This window comes from Talpa occidentalis, unplaced genomic scaffold (genome assembly GCF_014898055.3).
Source record: "Talpa occidentalis isolate TD23 unplaced genomic scaffold, MPIMG_talOcc4v2.1 talOcc4.9, whole genome shotgun sequence".
Taxonomy (NCBI): domain Eukaryota; kingdom Metazoa; phylum Chordata; class Mammalia; order Eulipotyphla; family Talpidae; genus Talpa; species Talpa occidentalis.
Window position 1 is genome coordinate 13,041,707 of NW_023605305.1, and position 16,363 is coordinate 13,058,069.

Below are 16,363 nucleotides of genomic sequence, written 5' to 3' on the forward strand. Positions count from 1 at the left end.
ATGAGTCCTACCCGATCCACCCATCAGGAATCCCAAAATGGCACTTTGAGAGCTGGCCGCCAGCCAGGAGCCATGAAGCCAGGAGACCAGCGATAGCGAGCCCCCCAAGGCCCAAGTGTTGGGTTTTTATATCCAACCTGGCTGCCCAACTCCACCCTCAGGTCCCAGCCACCCTCCTTTTGCTGGTGATGGGATTTGTCTTTCCCAATGTCTTGATGGCTTTAGTCTGGAGTGGGGGTGGGGTCCACAAAGCCTGTATGGGATTAATTTAGGACATCATTTCCCCCTAACAATCCCTCAACTGTGCACACATCTGTGGGCCCATGGAAGGACCTTCCAAGTGGCCCCAGCAGATTGGGGTCCCTTCCTAAACAAGTGAATTTAATTGATATTAAATTAGATGGGGCGGGGGTGTTTAGGTATGGGGGGGGGGGTGAAAAGTATTCCACAGTGTGTGTGAGGGATCCCCTGGAGCTGTGGCTTGACTATTCCATGAACTCTCCAGACTTTCCTGAGAGCCCTAGCTGGGGTCATCACTGCAGTGTAGATTCATCTGGTTTCTAGCTGCTGTCCTGTGACCTGGGAGCAAGGTAGGAAAGGGTGGGTTTTTTCATTTATTCAATAACCATGTATTGAATGTCCAAGCAACCCCAGTCTGTGAGCAAGAGCAAACTTAAATAAACATGGACACAATTCTGTTATCACCACTGGAATGAGGGTCAAGGAGAAGTGAAGCATACCATAAGGACTTATTTGATGGATCCTGCACCAGTGGGTGTCGTCTCCTGAAAGAATGAAGAGTGGGACTTGGAGGGAGGGGAGAATGTTCAGGTAAGAGAGGAAAAAAATTCATTCGGCACATTTATTGAGCACCTACTTTGTGCTAGGCAATTCTAGTCCTGTGCATCCAGAGAGGAACAAAACAGTCCTCCTGGAGTTTCCAATGTGCAAAGCTTAGGGATGCAAGGATACCTGGTGTGCCAGGGTTGGAGGAACAGAAAAATGCATGTGTGGCTGGAACACAGAGGTGGGAGGCCTGGGGGGAGAGGTAGGACAGAAAGGTGGGCAGGGCCTGGCCATACAGAGCACTTTAGGCCACTTTTAGGAGGTGTGACTTTTTTTTTTTAATAGAGGCATGTTTTTTTTAATTAATTAATTAATTTGTTTTATTTATACATGCACTGGGTACAGTCAGAAGCGTGGGAGGGCGAGAGAATTCACCAGAGCCAGAGCGGGGAGCAGAGCAGGCAGACGGACGAAGTACACTGCTGAGGGGAGCAGCAGGCAGCAGGAGAGGTCTGTGCGCCATGTGGGACCCTCCTCCAGTGGCTGGGGGGGAAGAGCCGGGGATCGAACCAGCGCTGCAGAGGCCGCGGGCAGCTTCGCAACCCAGCACTCAACCGCTGCGCCACCGGGGAGGCCCGAGGTGTGACTTTTAATGGTTTGGGATTTGGGGAGCTTTCTTGGCTAAGCCCAAGCAAGCCCTGTTGGGTTGAGGGGATCATTAGAATTACCTTAAAAAAAAAAATGAACAAAAAACATTTGACTTTCCTCAAACTTCCATCCAGCTCCTACCCTGAGTGTGACATCAAAAGAAACCAAGACTCCTACATGTTCAGGGCTGGGAGGACTGAACCATGGAGTCCACCCCCTTGATTGTGCAGATGGGAAGGCTGAAGCGTGGAGAGGTCCAGGGCTGGACTGCTTCAGTTTGCAGACACTGTGGCACCCTGCGTCCCTGCCACCCACCCATCCACCTTTGAGGAAAACTTTAGCAATTCCTGAACACACCCCTGAGGGCTTCCCCACATCTCTCTGAGGGCTTCAGGGCTGGCTGGAAGTACTTGGAAGGAAGGATCGCTCTGCCCCCCATGAATGAAAGACCAAGTTGGTAGAAAACACTGATTTTCTTCACTCTTGATAGGAAAACATGAAGGCATGTCCTTATCATTGGTCTCTCAAAGGTCCTCAACAAGCCCTAGTTGTTTGCAGTGATAACCTTTCATCAACACACCCTTTATTGCTTTTTTGACTCTGTTTCACTTTCCCATTCCCTCAGGTGCTTCCTGGAATCACTTCACAATTAAACTACTTGGCTCCAAATCCTTGACTAAAAGGAAACGAAACTGACGGGAGAGTGGCAGACTCCTAGTCCAGTGCTCTGTCTTCCGCACCAGGGTTTCTTGGCGGCACTGGCACGGGTGTGGAGGGCCATCTGGGCCCAAAGGCTGCTCAGGTGCGTCTCTGAACTCTGGCCACTAGGTGTCAGTAGCACACCCCAGCTGGCGACAAGGGAGACGGTCTCAAAGGCCGTGTCCCCTGGGGCCAGATCACTCCAGGTTGCAAACTTCTGCTCTATACCAAGCTGTCTCCCTCATTAGATGCAGAGAAAGAATTCTAAGCCCTAAGACCCCTTCCCCTGGCCTAGTGCACTTCAGATCACAGAAATGAAACAACTGGAATTACTAAAAAAAAAAAAATTCCTTTTATTAGAGATGAGTGAAGTAAGTCTGAGATGAACAAAAACAGACACAGGGGCTCAGAAGACACTCCTGTTCCTGTGAGATCACAGCCAGTCAGGACTCCAGGGAGAGCCATCAGCCATCAGCCTCCGGGTCAGGCTGCTGTGTGGGGCACTAGCCCCCCTAGGCTCATCCCTACCAGGGCCCCAGCAGCATTAGCGACTTAAGGCTGAGGTGCAGGAGACTGGGGAAGGTTTAGGTGTGGCTGCGCTAACATGGGGCTGAAAGTGTGGTGGAAGGGGAACCATTCAGTCTCACCCTTCCCGTTGCTAGCACCTCCCTTTCTCCTTTCTGGACCCTTTCTCCCCAGGGGCTAGAAAGCCTCTGAGTTGAACAAAGGGAAGGGGAGAGAAGTGAGGATCAATTAGCCCTGCCTGTTCCTTTCCTTCCTGCTCAATCTAGGAGGTAGGCAATCAGGGCTGAGTCCTACTCTGCTTCCTGGCTGGGGGACATAATAGAGGTTCCAGGAAGGTTGTACTGTCCCTCAAAAGAAGTGATACTCAGACTGCATAGCCTGCGCACTGCCGGCCAAAACGAATATGGGCTAACAACAACTGCAATGTCATCCAGGTGTAAATCACCTGTCAGTCTGACCCAGAGTCCAGAACCATGGAACAATTGAGAGACGCTAGCCCTGCCCATTTCCAAGCCTAACTCTTGAGACCAGCTTCCTGGCAAGGGACAGCTTATTCTTATTCTGTGGCATCTTGTCCCTAGCACAGGTCTGAACAAAGAGTTGGAAGTCAGTAAGGGAACACGAGCTAATGAATGGCCACGAAGACAGTCTCCCACCTGGCAAAATCCCTGGACTGGAGAATGAGGAAGGCAGGCTGTTCTTATTCTTGTGGAGCCCAAAGACTGACAGAAGAAGAAATACAGTCCTCATCTGCTGAGGGATTGAGGGTTCTGCAGTTAAAGTTAGCTCAGGGCACTCAAATCCAGCTCCCTGGTCCCTGGCCAGGGGTTAGGGGTGGGGTCAATGAAACTGAGAGGAAAGAATTGCCATCAGCCCTGTTGCAGAAGGGCCAGTGTCCTTGGTAGGGGCATGGGTCTGTGGCAGGGAGAGGGCCAGCTACAGAGGAATAAGGGTCAGAGAGAACAAGACCCAAGAGAATGAACACCTCGGGTCGCTAGTCTTCTGGACTCAAGTCCTAGCTCTGAACATTGGGGTCCAGCATGGAGGTGGTTCGTGCCCACAAGGGCCAGCAAGGAGCTAGTCTTGAAGAAGCTGCACAGAACTTGATGGGAGAACCCCAGTCCTCGAGCCATCTCCTTCAGTGAAGCCAGCCTGGGGAGAGAAGATGAAAATTCCTCAGCACCCATTATATACCAGATGTTAATCTCAGTTTCACAAGTGTCCTCTTGTGGGCAGATGAAATGATTCCCACTTTATAGATGATGAGACTGAGGTTTGATGAGCCAAGCCACTTGCCAAGGCCTTCTCAATGTAAAGCCCAGGTCACACAAGTCCTTATTAACGCACATGCTTCAACAACAGGCATCAACTGAATGCTGGGGGATGGGTACCTGGTTGCGGACAGATTGGTGTCTGGTGCCTGAATTTGATGGAATAAAGATGATAATTCTCCAGAGAGACCCAGTTCCTGCCCTGTCATCTCTGACTCCCACACAGACAACCAGCACTATTCCTGAGGACTCCCCCAAAGACAGAAACAGAGGCAGCTTCCTTCCTGACACAACTGATTCTGGCCTATGCCTACTCCCAGGTTCCTCAACCAAATGTGTATTTTTGAGACATGATTGAGCACGGAGAAGCCAGATGTAGGATGACAGCTCTTACTTTGTCCCTGTCACATCGCTCTATGCCGGGGAGCTGGAAGTCTCAGTGGATTTCAGTAGACTCTTTACAAGGGGAGAGCTGGGCAAACAGGCACAGTCATCCTAACCCTGTCTTGTCTGCAGGGAAGTGATTCCTCCTCTGAGCGGCCAGCCTGGCTGACACAGCCATGCTCCTCCTCCCCGGGGAGCAGCCAGAGCTTGGGCTTCATTACCTCTGCTGTCCCTCAAGACCTGGGGTCTCCGGGTTTCATCCATCTTGGGCTAGAATGGGGAAGGAGCAGCACTAGGACAGGGCCTGGCCACACTGGGGCCACCCATATGGACCCCAGCATAAGGAAAGGTCTTTCACCCCAATTAGCTTCCTTTTGACCAGCTCTCTCTCCCAGGTACACTGCCTCCACCCCACAAACCCCAGTGCTGGAGTTCCTACCGGCACGTTCCTTTTGGGTAGAGGCTGCCTTGCTGATGGACAGTCTTCCAGGCTCCGGCCTCCCCGCCGGTAGGAGCGAGTGCTCTCAGAGCTGGAAGGCAGGGAAGGCCAATGAGAGCCCTGTGCCCAGAAAGCCCCTCAGAGTGGGGAGAAAGGGTGAGGTGGGAAGCAAGGCAGGGGGCTTTGGATAAGTGGGTAGAGAGTCCACCAGGAGCCCAGGCTCCATCCTCCCAGGCCCAAGAACCTTGGAATCAACCTCCAGGGGGCTCTAGAGATGTCTCAGCTCTACTCCCCAAACTCCAAACTGTTAAGAGTTTGCACGGAACAGAGGACTAAGTCCTGCATTGGAGGTAGGGACAGTGTGAAGCCTTCACTGGGCTTCTGGAATAAGCTACCCACGAGGGACTAAGCCTTCTCTATTATAGCTTCAGCAGTCTGCAGTCACACTTGGGAGCAAATGTGTGAAGGAGTCTAATCACCCTGCACTCATGGTCTAGCATTTTTATTTTTTATTTTTTATTTTTTTTTAAATAGAGGCATGTTTATTTATTTATTAATTATATTTGTTTGTTTGTTTTGTTTATACATGCACTGGGTACAGTCAGAAGCGCGGGAGGGTGAGAGAATTCACCAGAGCCAGAGTGGGGAGCAGAGCAGGCAGAAGGACTGAAGTACACTGCTGAGGGGAGCAGCGGGTGGCAGGAGAGGTCTGCGCACCATGTGGGATCCTCCTCCGGTGGCCGGGGAGCAGCCGGGGATCGAACCGGCGCCGCAGAGGCCGCGGGCAGCTTCGCAACCCAGCGCTCAACCGCTGCGCCACCGGGGAGGCCCTGGTCTAGCATTTTTATATTGATCATGGATACCAAAGCTGGGAAGTATCCAGGAACTATTTAGAGGCAGGGAAAAAAAAAAATGGATGCTCACAAAGGTCAGGAGACTTCCCCAGGCCACACAGCTGGGCACTCACTAACCTGAACCGGACTGGCGGATACATCTCTGCAGGGGTGGCTCCAGATGCCAGGCTGGGTCGGGAGGGGCCTGGGGGCTCCAAGAGACCCTCTTCAGAACTGGGCAGGATTTGGCTGAGACCCCCAGATTCCACAGGGCTTGTGAGGCTGGAGGAGGAGGAGGAGGCTAGACTGCTCAGGCTCTCAGGGGCCCCAGGGGGCTCCAAGGTCAGACTGGGGACTTCGGAACGATCTGAAATGAAAAGTGATAAAATCTGACTTTGTCACTTACTCTGCTTAATCTCACAGCAGTCTTGACCTGTAGGATCTATTATGGGTCTCTCCAAATGTCCATCAGTCCCTCTCCAGCAATCTTTTCAACTCTCCCCATTATGCTTGTTGCCTGCATTCATCCATGATGGTTAGGGACACCTAGTCACTGTTTTGCTTTGTTCACGCCTGCTCTCCTGCTCAGCCAAGAAGCTGCCCCCACCAGGAAGTTTTCCTAAACCACCCCTAACCCCAAAAGAATATGCCCCCTGCTCATGAATAAGCCTGTTCATTCACTCAACCCATAATTCTTAAGAAGAGCTGTGTTAGGTCCTGGAATAGTCAACAAAGCACTCAAATCCCTGACCTTTGGGATTTACAGTCTATCACACTATGTCTGATGGTATAATGAATAGCATTTCAGGTTTTTGCTGTTGTTAGAAAACCTAAAATCTTTATACTTTCATCTCAATGACAGAAAGTCAAAGGAGAGGTAGAGAAGATAATTATCTAGAAATTCAAATTAAATAAGAGGAAAATGGGAGAATGGGGCATTTTTATTTTGGCAGTGCAATATCTAAAGCATGTGAAATGTTTACTATTCTACTTTGTAAAGTTATTTTTTTAAAAAGATTTATTTTATTTATACAAGAACCGGGGTACAGGCCAGATGCACAGGAGGGTGAGAGGATTCACCAGAGACAGAGCGGGGAACAGAACAGGCAGACTGACGGAATACACTGCTGAGGGGAGCAGTGGGCAAGACAAGAGAGGTCTGCTCGCCATGTGGGCTGCTCCGAGGCCGGCGGGGATGGAACCCTCCTGCAGAGGCTGCAGACAGCTCACAGTGCTAAGCTCAACCACCTGCGCCACCAGGGAGGCCCTACTTTGTAAAGTTTTTACCCAAATCTATTTTACAAATATCTTCTATAACTTCTCCCTGCCTTTTAGTCTGAAGCAGAAAATTAATGAAAATGTTCAACTAAGGTTTGTAACATTACAGTTTTTATCTCCCCCACTAACTACATGTGTCGTGTCTGGGTCACCCTCAAAGGATTGCTCAAAAGTGGTTGCTCAAAAGTGCTCCTCTCTCTTTTGATTTAAGGGAAACACTGGCAATTTAGAAAAAGAGACCTGAGTTTGAATCCCACACCAGAGACTCTTTAGCTGTGGGATCTTGGGCATGTTACTTAACATCTCTGTTCTTTTAGGGGGGAGATGGTAATCCCTACCTGACATGACTATGAGGATGATATGTTGACGTACACTCTAGCTCAGTGCCCACCCCCCCGTATCCCTCTGTGAGTGGTATGATGAGTATTCCTGAGTGGCCAACCATACCTCCACTGGTATGTCCCACACGCACTAGGCCTGCAGCCCGAGTCGGGTTCTTGACTGGCAAGGGTGGGGGGCAATCCTCACTCTGACTCTGAGGGGCAGCTGATCCCAGGCTGGCAATGGTCTCATAGGTCTTATTGCTGATGTCCACTCTCCCACTGGTCCAGCGCGCCTGGGCAGGGGGCTTCAGAGGGCAGCGCTGCTGGGGGAAAAGCGTGGGAGGAGGACTGCCTGGTTCCCCCAATTCAGCCTGGCCACACCCCCCCCTAGATCCCATCGGGCTCCTCCCTTCTGCTGTCTGGAGGCCTGTGAGGCAAGGGCTGAGACCCACCTTCTCTTCCTCGTCCTCCTCACTGTCAGAGCCGGGCTCTGTGGAAAGTCCCCAGGAGTAGTCCAGGTGCAGAGGGAAGGCCAGGGTCCCAGCCTGAGCCTGCTCCAGCTGCCGAAAACAAAGCCTTGGCAGTTCAGAGATCAGCAGAGAGAGCAAAAGGATCAGGGGCTCACCCACCTTGCTGAGGCCTCACCAGCTCCTCGCATTCCTTATGCTGCTTCTTCCTGGCGATGTCCAGAGCTGTCTCTCCTGCATCATTTACTGTAAGGCGTATAAAGTCAGGGGCCAAGATCAGGGTCAAAGAGGCATTATAGGTTAAAGGTTAAGATGGGTCTTTGCAATCAGATGGTCTGGGTTTGAATCCTAGCTCTGCTACTCTGGCTGTGTGACCTTGGGCAAGTTCCTTAACCTCTGTCAGCCTTAATCTTCTCAACTATAAAATGAGTGAGACTAGTAACGACTTGACGAGGGCATTGTGAGGATTACTGAGAAAATGATATTGGTCGAGCACTTGGCACGTTACTAGGTGCATATTAAACAATAAATGGTGGCTATTCCAATCACTATTATTCAGACTTGACTAGGGACTTTCAAAGATATGATTTTATTTTATGCACTCAGCGGGTCTACAAGGTCACTCCCATCATACAGATAAGGAAGCTGAGGTTCAAGAGATGAATGGACAAAGCCCATGTTCACAGAAGCGCTCAGAGGCAGGGAAGGATTAGAACCCAAATCTGCCTGCAAAACCCATGCATGTTACCAGCGCCCTCTGTCCAGGAAAAAGGCAGAAGTCCCACAAGAGAGGGAGTGGGGACAGGGACTAGAGGAGGGGGCGTGGGGGCCCCACCTGTGCCGATGGAAGCTCTCCCTTTCAGCAGCAGCTTGAGGCAGTCGGGCTGGTTGTGGAGAGCAGCGCAGTGCAGAGCGCTCTTCCCATCAGCAGCCTTGGCGTCCAGGTGGCCCCTGGGGGTGACATGGTCAGGTCAGAAGGAAAAGAACAGACAGGTGAGGGGTTCAGAGTCGGGGGAAAAGAGGAAGAGAAGAGGAAGGAGGAGGGTGTGTGATGGGCAGGGAGGTTCTCACCCATTCTGGATGATGAAGTCCACCAGGGGCAGGGAGGCCTGGTTGGCAACTCTGACAGCCAGGTGCAGGGCTGGCTCTCCAGGGACCTAAGTACATGTCCACACATCTGAGTCTCCCCAGTTCACCTACCTGCCTCCAATAGTAACCTTGCTGCCCCCAACACCTCTAGACACCTCCAGATATGAAGCTGCCAACACCCCTGAGAGAGGAGACTGGATGGAACCTCATGGTTGGATGGAGTCTTCTTCTTCTTTTTTTTTTTTTTAAAGATGTATTTATCTGTAGAAGAACTAGGGTGTAGGGGGTGAGAGGATTCACTAGAGATAGAGTGGGGAGCAGAACAGGAGGATCTACTGAAATACACTGCTGAGGGGAGCAACAGGACAGGAGAGGTCTGCTGTGCCATGTGGGTTAGCTGCCCGGCTGGGGATGGAACTCAGGCCTAACCCGTAGGCCACCAGGGGGCCTGGGAGGAGTCTTCTCATCATTTCCTTCAGTGGCTCTTCCTCCTCTGGCACCCCGTAGAAGGCGTTTCCCAATGTGGTTCTCGGCCCTGGGTTCCTCTCTCTTACCAGCCCCCTAAGATCTCAGCTGACCTCAAACTTTCACTCACCTGTAGGCCATTCCAAAATCTTTCCTTGCCTAAGAGCTGCCCCCTCCCAGCTAGCCCTACCAAGATAGCAAATGAACACCTCGAAAACATGACATCCAATTTTTGATGCTCAATCAAACATCAACTCTTGCCGGTTTAATCTTTCATCTCTCTCTTTTTTAGAAAGACAAAAAAGTTTAAAGCGACAAATTTTATGAGATGTGTTTTTGACCACATTCAACATTTTTTATTGCAGTAAAATAAACACCACATCCCACTTCGATGTTAATGGAGCTTCAATGTTTCTAAGCACATAGTTCAGTAGTGTTGAGTTATATTCATTGTCATGCAATCAAGCTCCACATGTATCTTGTAAAATTGATACTACCCATTTCAAATGATAGCCCACCCCACCTTCAGGCTCACTGATGCCTGTTACTGGAGTTCCTAATGCAGTGGCCTACCCCTCCCGCCATCTGCATGCAGGGTTATTCAAGGGCGAGAGGATAGTAACATTTGCTGCACGCATATTATGCACCAGACCCTTTACATATAGTACAACTGAATTTTCTCTTTCAGTGCTAGGGGCACCATCATCAACTCACTTTATAGATGAGCAAATGAGGCGCAGAGAAATTAAGTAACCTGCTCTGGGCCACACAGCTAGAAAATGACAAAGTCAGAATGCCGGCCTAGGTCTCCTTGAAGGAAATAGTGCGCTCCCCTTTACCCCACAGAGGGGTGGATTGGAGCAGGTGTCTGACATAGGCAGAAGTGGGGGAGAGGGAACGTCAGCTGAGCTACAGAGGGTCTGTAAAGTAGAACAGCTCCAGACCTGGTCCTGGAGGAGCCCGTGGGCTTAAGTGGCCCTGGGAGGTGGTTCTCACCTGCCCCTCTGGCCCAGGCAATGGCTGCCCAAAGTCCTGCCCATTAGCAAAGGCCTCCAGGACTGAGAGAAGGTCCCGGTTGCAAATGGCTGTACGGAGTCTCTGGGGTTCAGGTGTAGAGCGCCGGGCAAACCTGTGTTCCACGTACTTGGCTACAATATAGTCCCTGCGGGCACTCCTGCCAAAAGACAAGCACAGAATCTCAGAATACGGACTTGTTCCACCCAGCTGACCCCCGGCACCATGCCCTAGAAACTGGATCTCCTTTTTCCCAGAGCCACATGCTGGATTCCCAGATCTGAGGCGCCCCTCTCCCCAGACTTCTGGCTCAAGATCCTTCTGAGACCCTGGGAGCTGGGGAAGCAAAATCCCCAGCCAGGACCCTTACATGTCGCTCTCAGCTGAGGGTTTGGGGCCACCGTGTGAAGGCAGCTGGGCTTCCATGACCTCATTGAAGCGCGTGTTTCCGATGCTCAAGGCAAGCTGGGGTCCGCAGCGAGTAGTGGAAGTAAGACCGGTGGTTAGTCAGACGCCTGGAGGGCTGAGACTCCAGAGGGTTTCCCTTCCAGCCCAGGATCCACCCCTGAACTCTCCCTTTCTGGTTCCTGCCCCACCCAACCCTGCAAACGGGGCAGTCGTTTGCCCAAGCCCAGAGCCCTGGTCAAACCACGTCCCAGGTCCCCACGGGCCTCGTCCAGGCCCCTCCCTGCCCTCACCAACAACTCAGAGGGGCCCAGCAGGTCCAAGGTGAGGGACTGCATGCGTGAGAAGCGCACGCCCAGCTCACGGTGGACGCCTGAACACTGGATGCAGGTGAGCACGCCCAGGTTGGTGCTGAGCCACGTGGGGTCTATAAGCAGAATAGGTCGCATCTGGAGGTGCAGGCCCTCCCCTCCATTTCCACTTCCCTCCCGGCCCGGCCCCACCCACCGGACCTGCAGCCCTGCAGTCGCAGCAGTGGCCATTCCCGGGCCTGCTCTTCACCTCAGCGATGAGCAGCTTTGTGAGGTCTTGGGGTTCCCCATCCAGCCCTGGTGGCCCAGGGTTGCCGCTGGGCTCCCCAAGGAAGGCGCTGCTCAAGGCTTCGTCCTTGCTGTTCTGCAGCACTGACACCCACCTGCAGAAAGGGTGTGGGTGGCACAGGGGTGATACTCTGGGTGGCAGGGCTAAATAGGCTCCCTTGCCACCCCAGGCTGGTGTGGGGGTACTCACGCCTCACACTCATGCTCGTCCTCTGCCTGGAAATGGTATGTCCTGTTGTCTGTGGGGAGAGAAGGGGTTGTCTGGCCCACAGTATCCTACTGGCCTTGCCGGGGCCCAGTGAGCCCTTCACTAAACCACAGGATCCAGGAGGACTTTTGCCCGTGTGGGAACAGGCCCTGCTAAACTGGAGTTGGAAGGGGAATGACAGTGGCTGGTAGCAGGGTGGCTTCTCAGAAATCACCTCTAAAGCAGAATCCCAACAGAACAGGGCCCTCTGGGTGAAGCCCTGGTTCCAGGGATCCAGGATTCCAGGATCTAGGGAGGTGTCCCTGGACACAGGACCAACTCAGAGAGGCAGGAGATCCCACCTAGCCTGCAGCCCGTGTAGTTTCCCTACATCCCCAGCTGCCAGACTGTGCATAAGATTCTGCTCTAATCTGGCCACTCCTCTGCCCCCAAGAGCCCTACTGGCTCCCTGTTGTCAAGAAATAAGGTCTGAACCTTTAAGAAGCATTTCCAGACCTTATCTCCCACCCTGTGTGAACCCTGCACTCTGGGCAAACTGGCCAGACCCACTTCCCAAGCCTTTCATCACACCAGTCCTGCCTCCTGAAATGTCTTCCTCCCAAACTCTACTTTCTGTGTCCTTCAAGGCTATACTCTGGGGCTCCCTGGTGGCGCAGGGGGTTAAGACGCAACCTATGAAGCAATCTGAGTTCAATCCCCCGGCCCGCCAGGGAGCAATGCATATGGCTCAGCAGACCTCTCCTGACTCGCTCACGCCCGCTGCTCCCCTCAGCAGTATATTTCAGTTAGTCTGCCTGTTCTGTTCCCCACTCTGTCTCTGGTGAATCCTCTCACCCCCCACACCTCTGGCCTGTACCCCAGTTCTTATATGCATAAATAAATAAATCTTTAAAAAAAAAATAAAGGATTCCCTAAATCTTAGTTTCCCTAAATCTTTCCTTAAAAAAAAAAAAGAAAGAAAGAAAGAAAGAAAGAAAGAATAAAAAAACAAAACGCTTAACCCTAATGTTCTCTCCTCCAGGCAGCCTTTCCTGATTTCCCCAGCAGGGCAGGCTGTCCCCCTCTCTAATCTTCTACGATGTTACAGCTTCACCCCTCTTCTGATGTTCCCCCTCATCTTACAGTCCTGGGTCCCGGTTATCACATCCCTGCCAGAGAGAGTGCCCTGAAGCTTAGACCTAGGTCTTTCTCAGACTAGACCAACTTGCAAGGAAAGCCTGGCACCATAACTATCCGAATATGCCTTACAGGTATCCAGGGCCTAAGGAGTCTCATGCCTGCAGTAGCAGCTGTTGCAGACACATGTCAAGTCCAACGGAAGCCTCCTGGGAGCTGGCAGGTCTGAGAGAAGCCCTGGGCAGTTGTGGGGAGGGGACAGACACTACTCACGGGTCACCAGGTCAAAACACTTTTTCTCCTCAGGGTTCGGCCTCACTTGGCACGTCAGCAGAGTCAGCTTCACTGGGGGGCGGTTTATCTGTGGGAAATTGGGGGTGGAGAATGTACTTGTTATCCTCTGGGCCTCCCAAACTCAGTCCTCTGTTTCCTAAACTGTTCAACGGACATAATAATCTGGTTCCAGTTTCGATCTTTCTTCCAGCACCTCCAGAATGTGGTGTGAGGGTTACTACATTTGGGGGCTTTGGGTCCCCTCCTTCGTCTCATATTGGGTCTCTAGCTACCTGGATCCAGGTGTGGGGGGCCTGTCCTGGGAGATGGTTTGTTTGACACTTGTCTGCTTAACACCAGGAGGAGAGGATGCCCCGTTGAGACCCCGCCCCTCCAGACCTCACCGTGCTGTGTGAGATGGTCAAGCAGCCATACTTGATGCCGCACTTCCTTTTCTGCCACACTCTTCGTATCCTAGGGCCGGCGGATAGAAAGACAGTGACACAAGGCTCACCTCTAATTCCCTTGTATCAGAAAACAGAGTCCTGGACCAGGTCCTCACCCCCACTTATAAGACATCCAGCCACACCTTTTCACCTCTTCATCCCTTGGTCCCCACATCCCTCCCTCTCTGGGGCTCCCTTCTGACAGAGGAGATAACAGCTGTGTCCTTAGGAAGTTCCCAGTCTGATGGGGGAAACACAGCCACGCTCTCTGGGAACCCTTATTCTAAGGGAGACCACTTGACCTTGGCCATCTGAGAGCTTCTAGTCCGATGGAAGAGACACAGCTTCCAACCTTAGGGAGCCCCTGGCCTGAGGGGAGGAACAGGTTCTTGGTGACAACTGATGAATTATGGCGAAGGACAAAGGAAGATGAGGATTTTGTTCCTCAAAAATCAAGCCAGCTAGCCCATGATCCAAGCTCCCTAATACTTCTGTAACAAAATTAATTGGATAAAAAGTGAATCTTTGATAAAAAGTAAGTAGAAACATGACTGTATCCTAAAAGGGCCTTTGATTTCTTTATGCATGGGAGCAAAGCAGTCCACCACGTGCATTTCCAGACATGGTTAGTATATCGCTGAGGTTAAGAGTGAGGACATGGCCTGTCTAGGGCATAGTAAGAGCTCCATGTGTGTCAGCCACTGCTGCTGTTCTTCAAGTTAAAAAACAACAATGACTTTAAGCAGAAGTTCATGTGCCCTGGATTCTGATGATTTTGCATTGCCAGATTGAAGGGTCCCAGAGCCCTCAGGGTCTACCAAGTAAGACCTGTCCATTAGGGCAGCTTCCCCAACCCTATTGTTTACTGGCTGTGTGACTTTGGGCAAGTCAGTTAAGCTCTCTCACTTACCCATCACTTTTCTTGTACAGAAAGCCCACTTTCTCTGTCCCAAACTGCTTGTTGCCTTGGTGCTGGTGGATGCTGTAGCCACCGCCTGAATTCTTCCGGTTCACAGTCTCCTGCTCCTCAGACGTGCAAAGAAGACATCAGGGCATCTGGGCAGGAAGAGCCCCATTCTGCAGGGGCCTCATTCACAGCAACTTCTCAGGGGTCTTCTCTCCCTCCCTCCCTCCATGGTGAGCCTTGGAGGGTACTCATTTGGGATTCAGGGGCTGACCTCTCTGCTCTCAAGCTGCAGTGCCCCTCGCAGGGAGTCCCGGAGCTGGGTCAGCTTCTGTAGCTCCTCCTCCTGAGCTTGACGCAGCTGTGGGGCAGAGAGCAGGACCCCATCGCCTGATGTGCCAGATACAGAGCCTAGGCCTGACAGCAGGGTGGACACCCACTCTCTGGGCAGGAGCCAGCTCCTCCACGCCCACCACTGCTCCTGGAGAACAGGGGACTGGAACATATGCCCCAGGGTGAGGTCCGACTTACTGCATGTACCGAGGCTGCCAGCTTCTCGATGAAGGGGGACAGGCTCTGTGCGGCCTTCCAGCCGTCTTGGAAAAAACTAAAAGATACCAGAGGCCAAAGGTCAGAGAAAGAGAGGATATGAGAGATGAAGCAAGAATGATGGGAGAAGGTGCTCTAAGGGTTCCAGCATAGTCTGATGGCCAAGAGCAGGCACTCCGGAGCTAGTGTCCGGGTCCCCACCCCACTTGCTAGCTGTGTGAGTTTAGTGAAGCTGAGCCTCAGTTTTATCATCCATAAAATGGGGGATAATAACGGGGGCTGGGTGACATCAAGATTGTAAAGTATTAGTGCTTGACATATGGTAAGCACCCGATCACGTGGAGCCATAAAAAGCATTACCGGTGGGGTACTGACACATACAGTCCTCCAGGGTCTCCCAGTCCCTGGGTACGAGCCAGGTTCTGTGTTGCCTCGAGGGTCAAGGAGTAAGGGGCACTGTGTCAGGAATGGGCTTGTGGGGTGACACCTACTTGTGCTGGGCGTGGAAGAACTTGATGAGGCTCTGCAGGAAATCAGGACCTTGTTTCATCTGGCTCTCCCCGGCTTTGAGCAGATACTGGCGGGGGGAGAAGGGGCAGAGAGCAGGGAAAAATGTGTGACAGGGGCAGAGGCTGCAACTTGAGGATAAAGGTCTGCAGGACTCTTGACCATGACAGAATCCAAGGTCAGGACCTGAACAGAGCCTGGGACTGAACCCCCAGGGGGGCGGTTCAGGAGAGGCAGATAGGGAGACACATTCCACCCCACCTCATCCCTGGAGCACTCCTCACCTCACACATGTGCAGCTGGAAGACGCGTCGCTCTCTCTGCGTGTCCTGGGATGCTTCTCCCAGGCTCCCTCCTGTCACCCGGGCACGGTCCCTTTCCTTCTCCAGCCTGGCCCTAGATCCCAAGGAAAGCAGACCTAAACAACCCGCCCCCGTGCTTTCACACCCCACCATGTCTACATCCTCCCTTCTGCCATGAGCACGTGAGAGTAAGGAGACCCCCAGTGCCCTCATTCTTCTGAACCCATGGAGCTTCTCATTTAAAGCTTCCAAGTCCTTCAGGAAGATCTTCCCATCCTTGTAAATAAGAGGAATCAGGGCCTTCCCTCATGGATCTCAAGGTTGGCTGTTTTCCCTTTTCTTGAGATGGGTGGAACCATGTGTAATGGCTTCCTGGAAATCCCACACCCATCAGACCACCCATTCCAAGTCCTGAGAGTATTTCCACATCGGAGGCTGCACATTTGTGGCCACGAATCCTGTGTAAGGGAGATAATCTTGCTTATGAGCTCTGCTCCCAAGCAGAGAAGACAGACATGAGCTATCTAAACCTGTCTCCTGCTTTTCTGGAAAATAGGGATTTTTATTGAGACCCACATGAGAAAACTATGTCAAAGACTTAACACAGAGAAGACAAGACAGCTATTATTATTCCAGGCCTCTACAGAGCTTTCTTTTCCCATCTGGTAAACTGAGAAGGCAGTGGCCTAGAGTGGATTCTCAATTTCCTCCTGGCTGTGAAGTTCTGAGACTTGCTGAGGTAAGACACCCCACCCGGCCCCCCCAGGAGAGAGTTTATATGCAGAACTGCCCCTGGAGGCCTGCAGAACAGTTTCTCAACCTTGAAGCTACAG

At 52.0% G+C, this 16,363-nt stretch overlaps 1 protein-coding gene across 6 annotated transcripts in view; it reads right to left on the reverse strand.

Moving 5' to 3' along the window:
• Positions 1 to 1,432: 1,432 nt before the first annotated feature.
• Positions 1,433 to 16,363, reverse strand: part of ASAP3 (ArfGAP with SH3 domain, ankyrin repeat and PH domain 3) — a 51,383-nt gene continuing 36,452 nt past the window's right edge. For 2 of the 6 annotated variants that reach the window (XM_054691696.1, XM_037501246.2), the window contains exons 6-24: positions 15,513 to 15,624; positions 15,213 to 15,298; positions 14,704 to 14,779; positions 14,447 to 14,533; positions 14,179 to 14,288; positions 13,227 to 13,296; positions 12,823 to 12,910; positions 11,416 to 11,464; positions 11,139 to 11,320; positions 10,920 to 11,053; positions 10,592 to 10,686; positions 10,204 to 10,381; positions 8,725 to 8,810; positions 8,489 to 8,604; positions 7,832 to 7,899; positions 7,639 to 7,746; positions 7,311 to 7,509; positions 5,724 to 5,952; positions 1,433 to 3,810 (exon numbers count right to left, since the gene is read on the reverse strand). In XM_054691696.1, the coding sequence (XP_054547671.1) occupies positions 3,612 to 3,810; positions 5,724 to 5,952; positions 7,311 to 7,509; positions 7,639 to 7,746; positions 7,832 to 7,899; positions 8,489 to 8,604; positions 8,725 to 8,810; positions 10,204 to 10,381; positions 10,592 to 10,686; positions 10,920 to 11,053; positions 11,139 to 11,320; positions 11,416 to 11,464; positions 12,823 to 12,910; positions 13,227 to 13,296; positions 14,179 to 14,288; positions 14,447 to 14,533; positions 14,704 to 14,779; positions 15,213 to 15,298; positions 15,513 to 15,624 (2,272 nt within the window). In that variant the 3' untranslated portion in view covers positions 1,433 to 3,611. Of the gene's footprint in view, positions 3,811 to 4,752; positions 4,844 to 5,723; positions 5,953 to 7,310; positions 7,510 to 7,638; positions 7,747 to 7,831; positions 7,900 to 8,488; positions 8,605 to 8,724; positions 8,811 to 10,203; positions 10,382 to 10,591; positions 10,687 to 10,919; positions 11,054 to 11,138; positions 11,321 to 11,415; positions 11,465 to 12,822; positions 12,911 to 13,226; positions 13,297 to 14,178; positions 14,289 to 14,446; positions 14,534 to 14,703; positions 14,780 to 15,212; positions 15,299 to 15,512; positions 15,625 to 16,363 lie in introns of all 6 variants that reach the window. The other 4 variants (XM_037501251.2, XM_037501250.2, XM_037501249.2 and 1 more) reach the window with 4 other exon arrangements.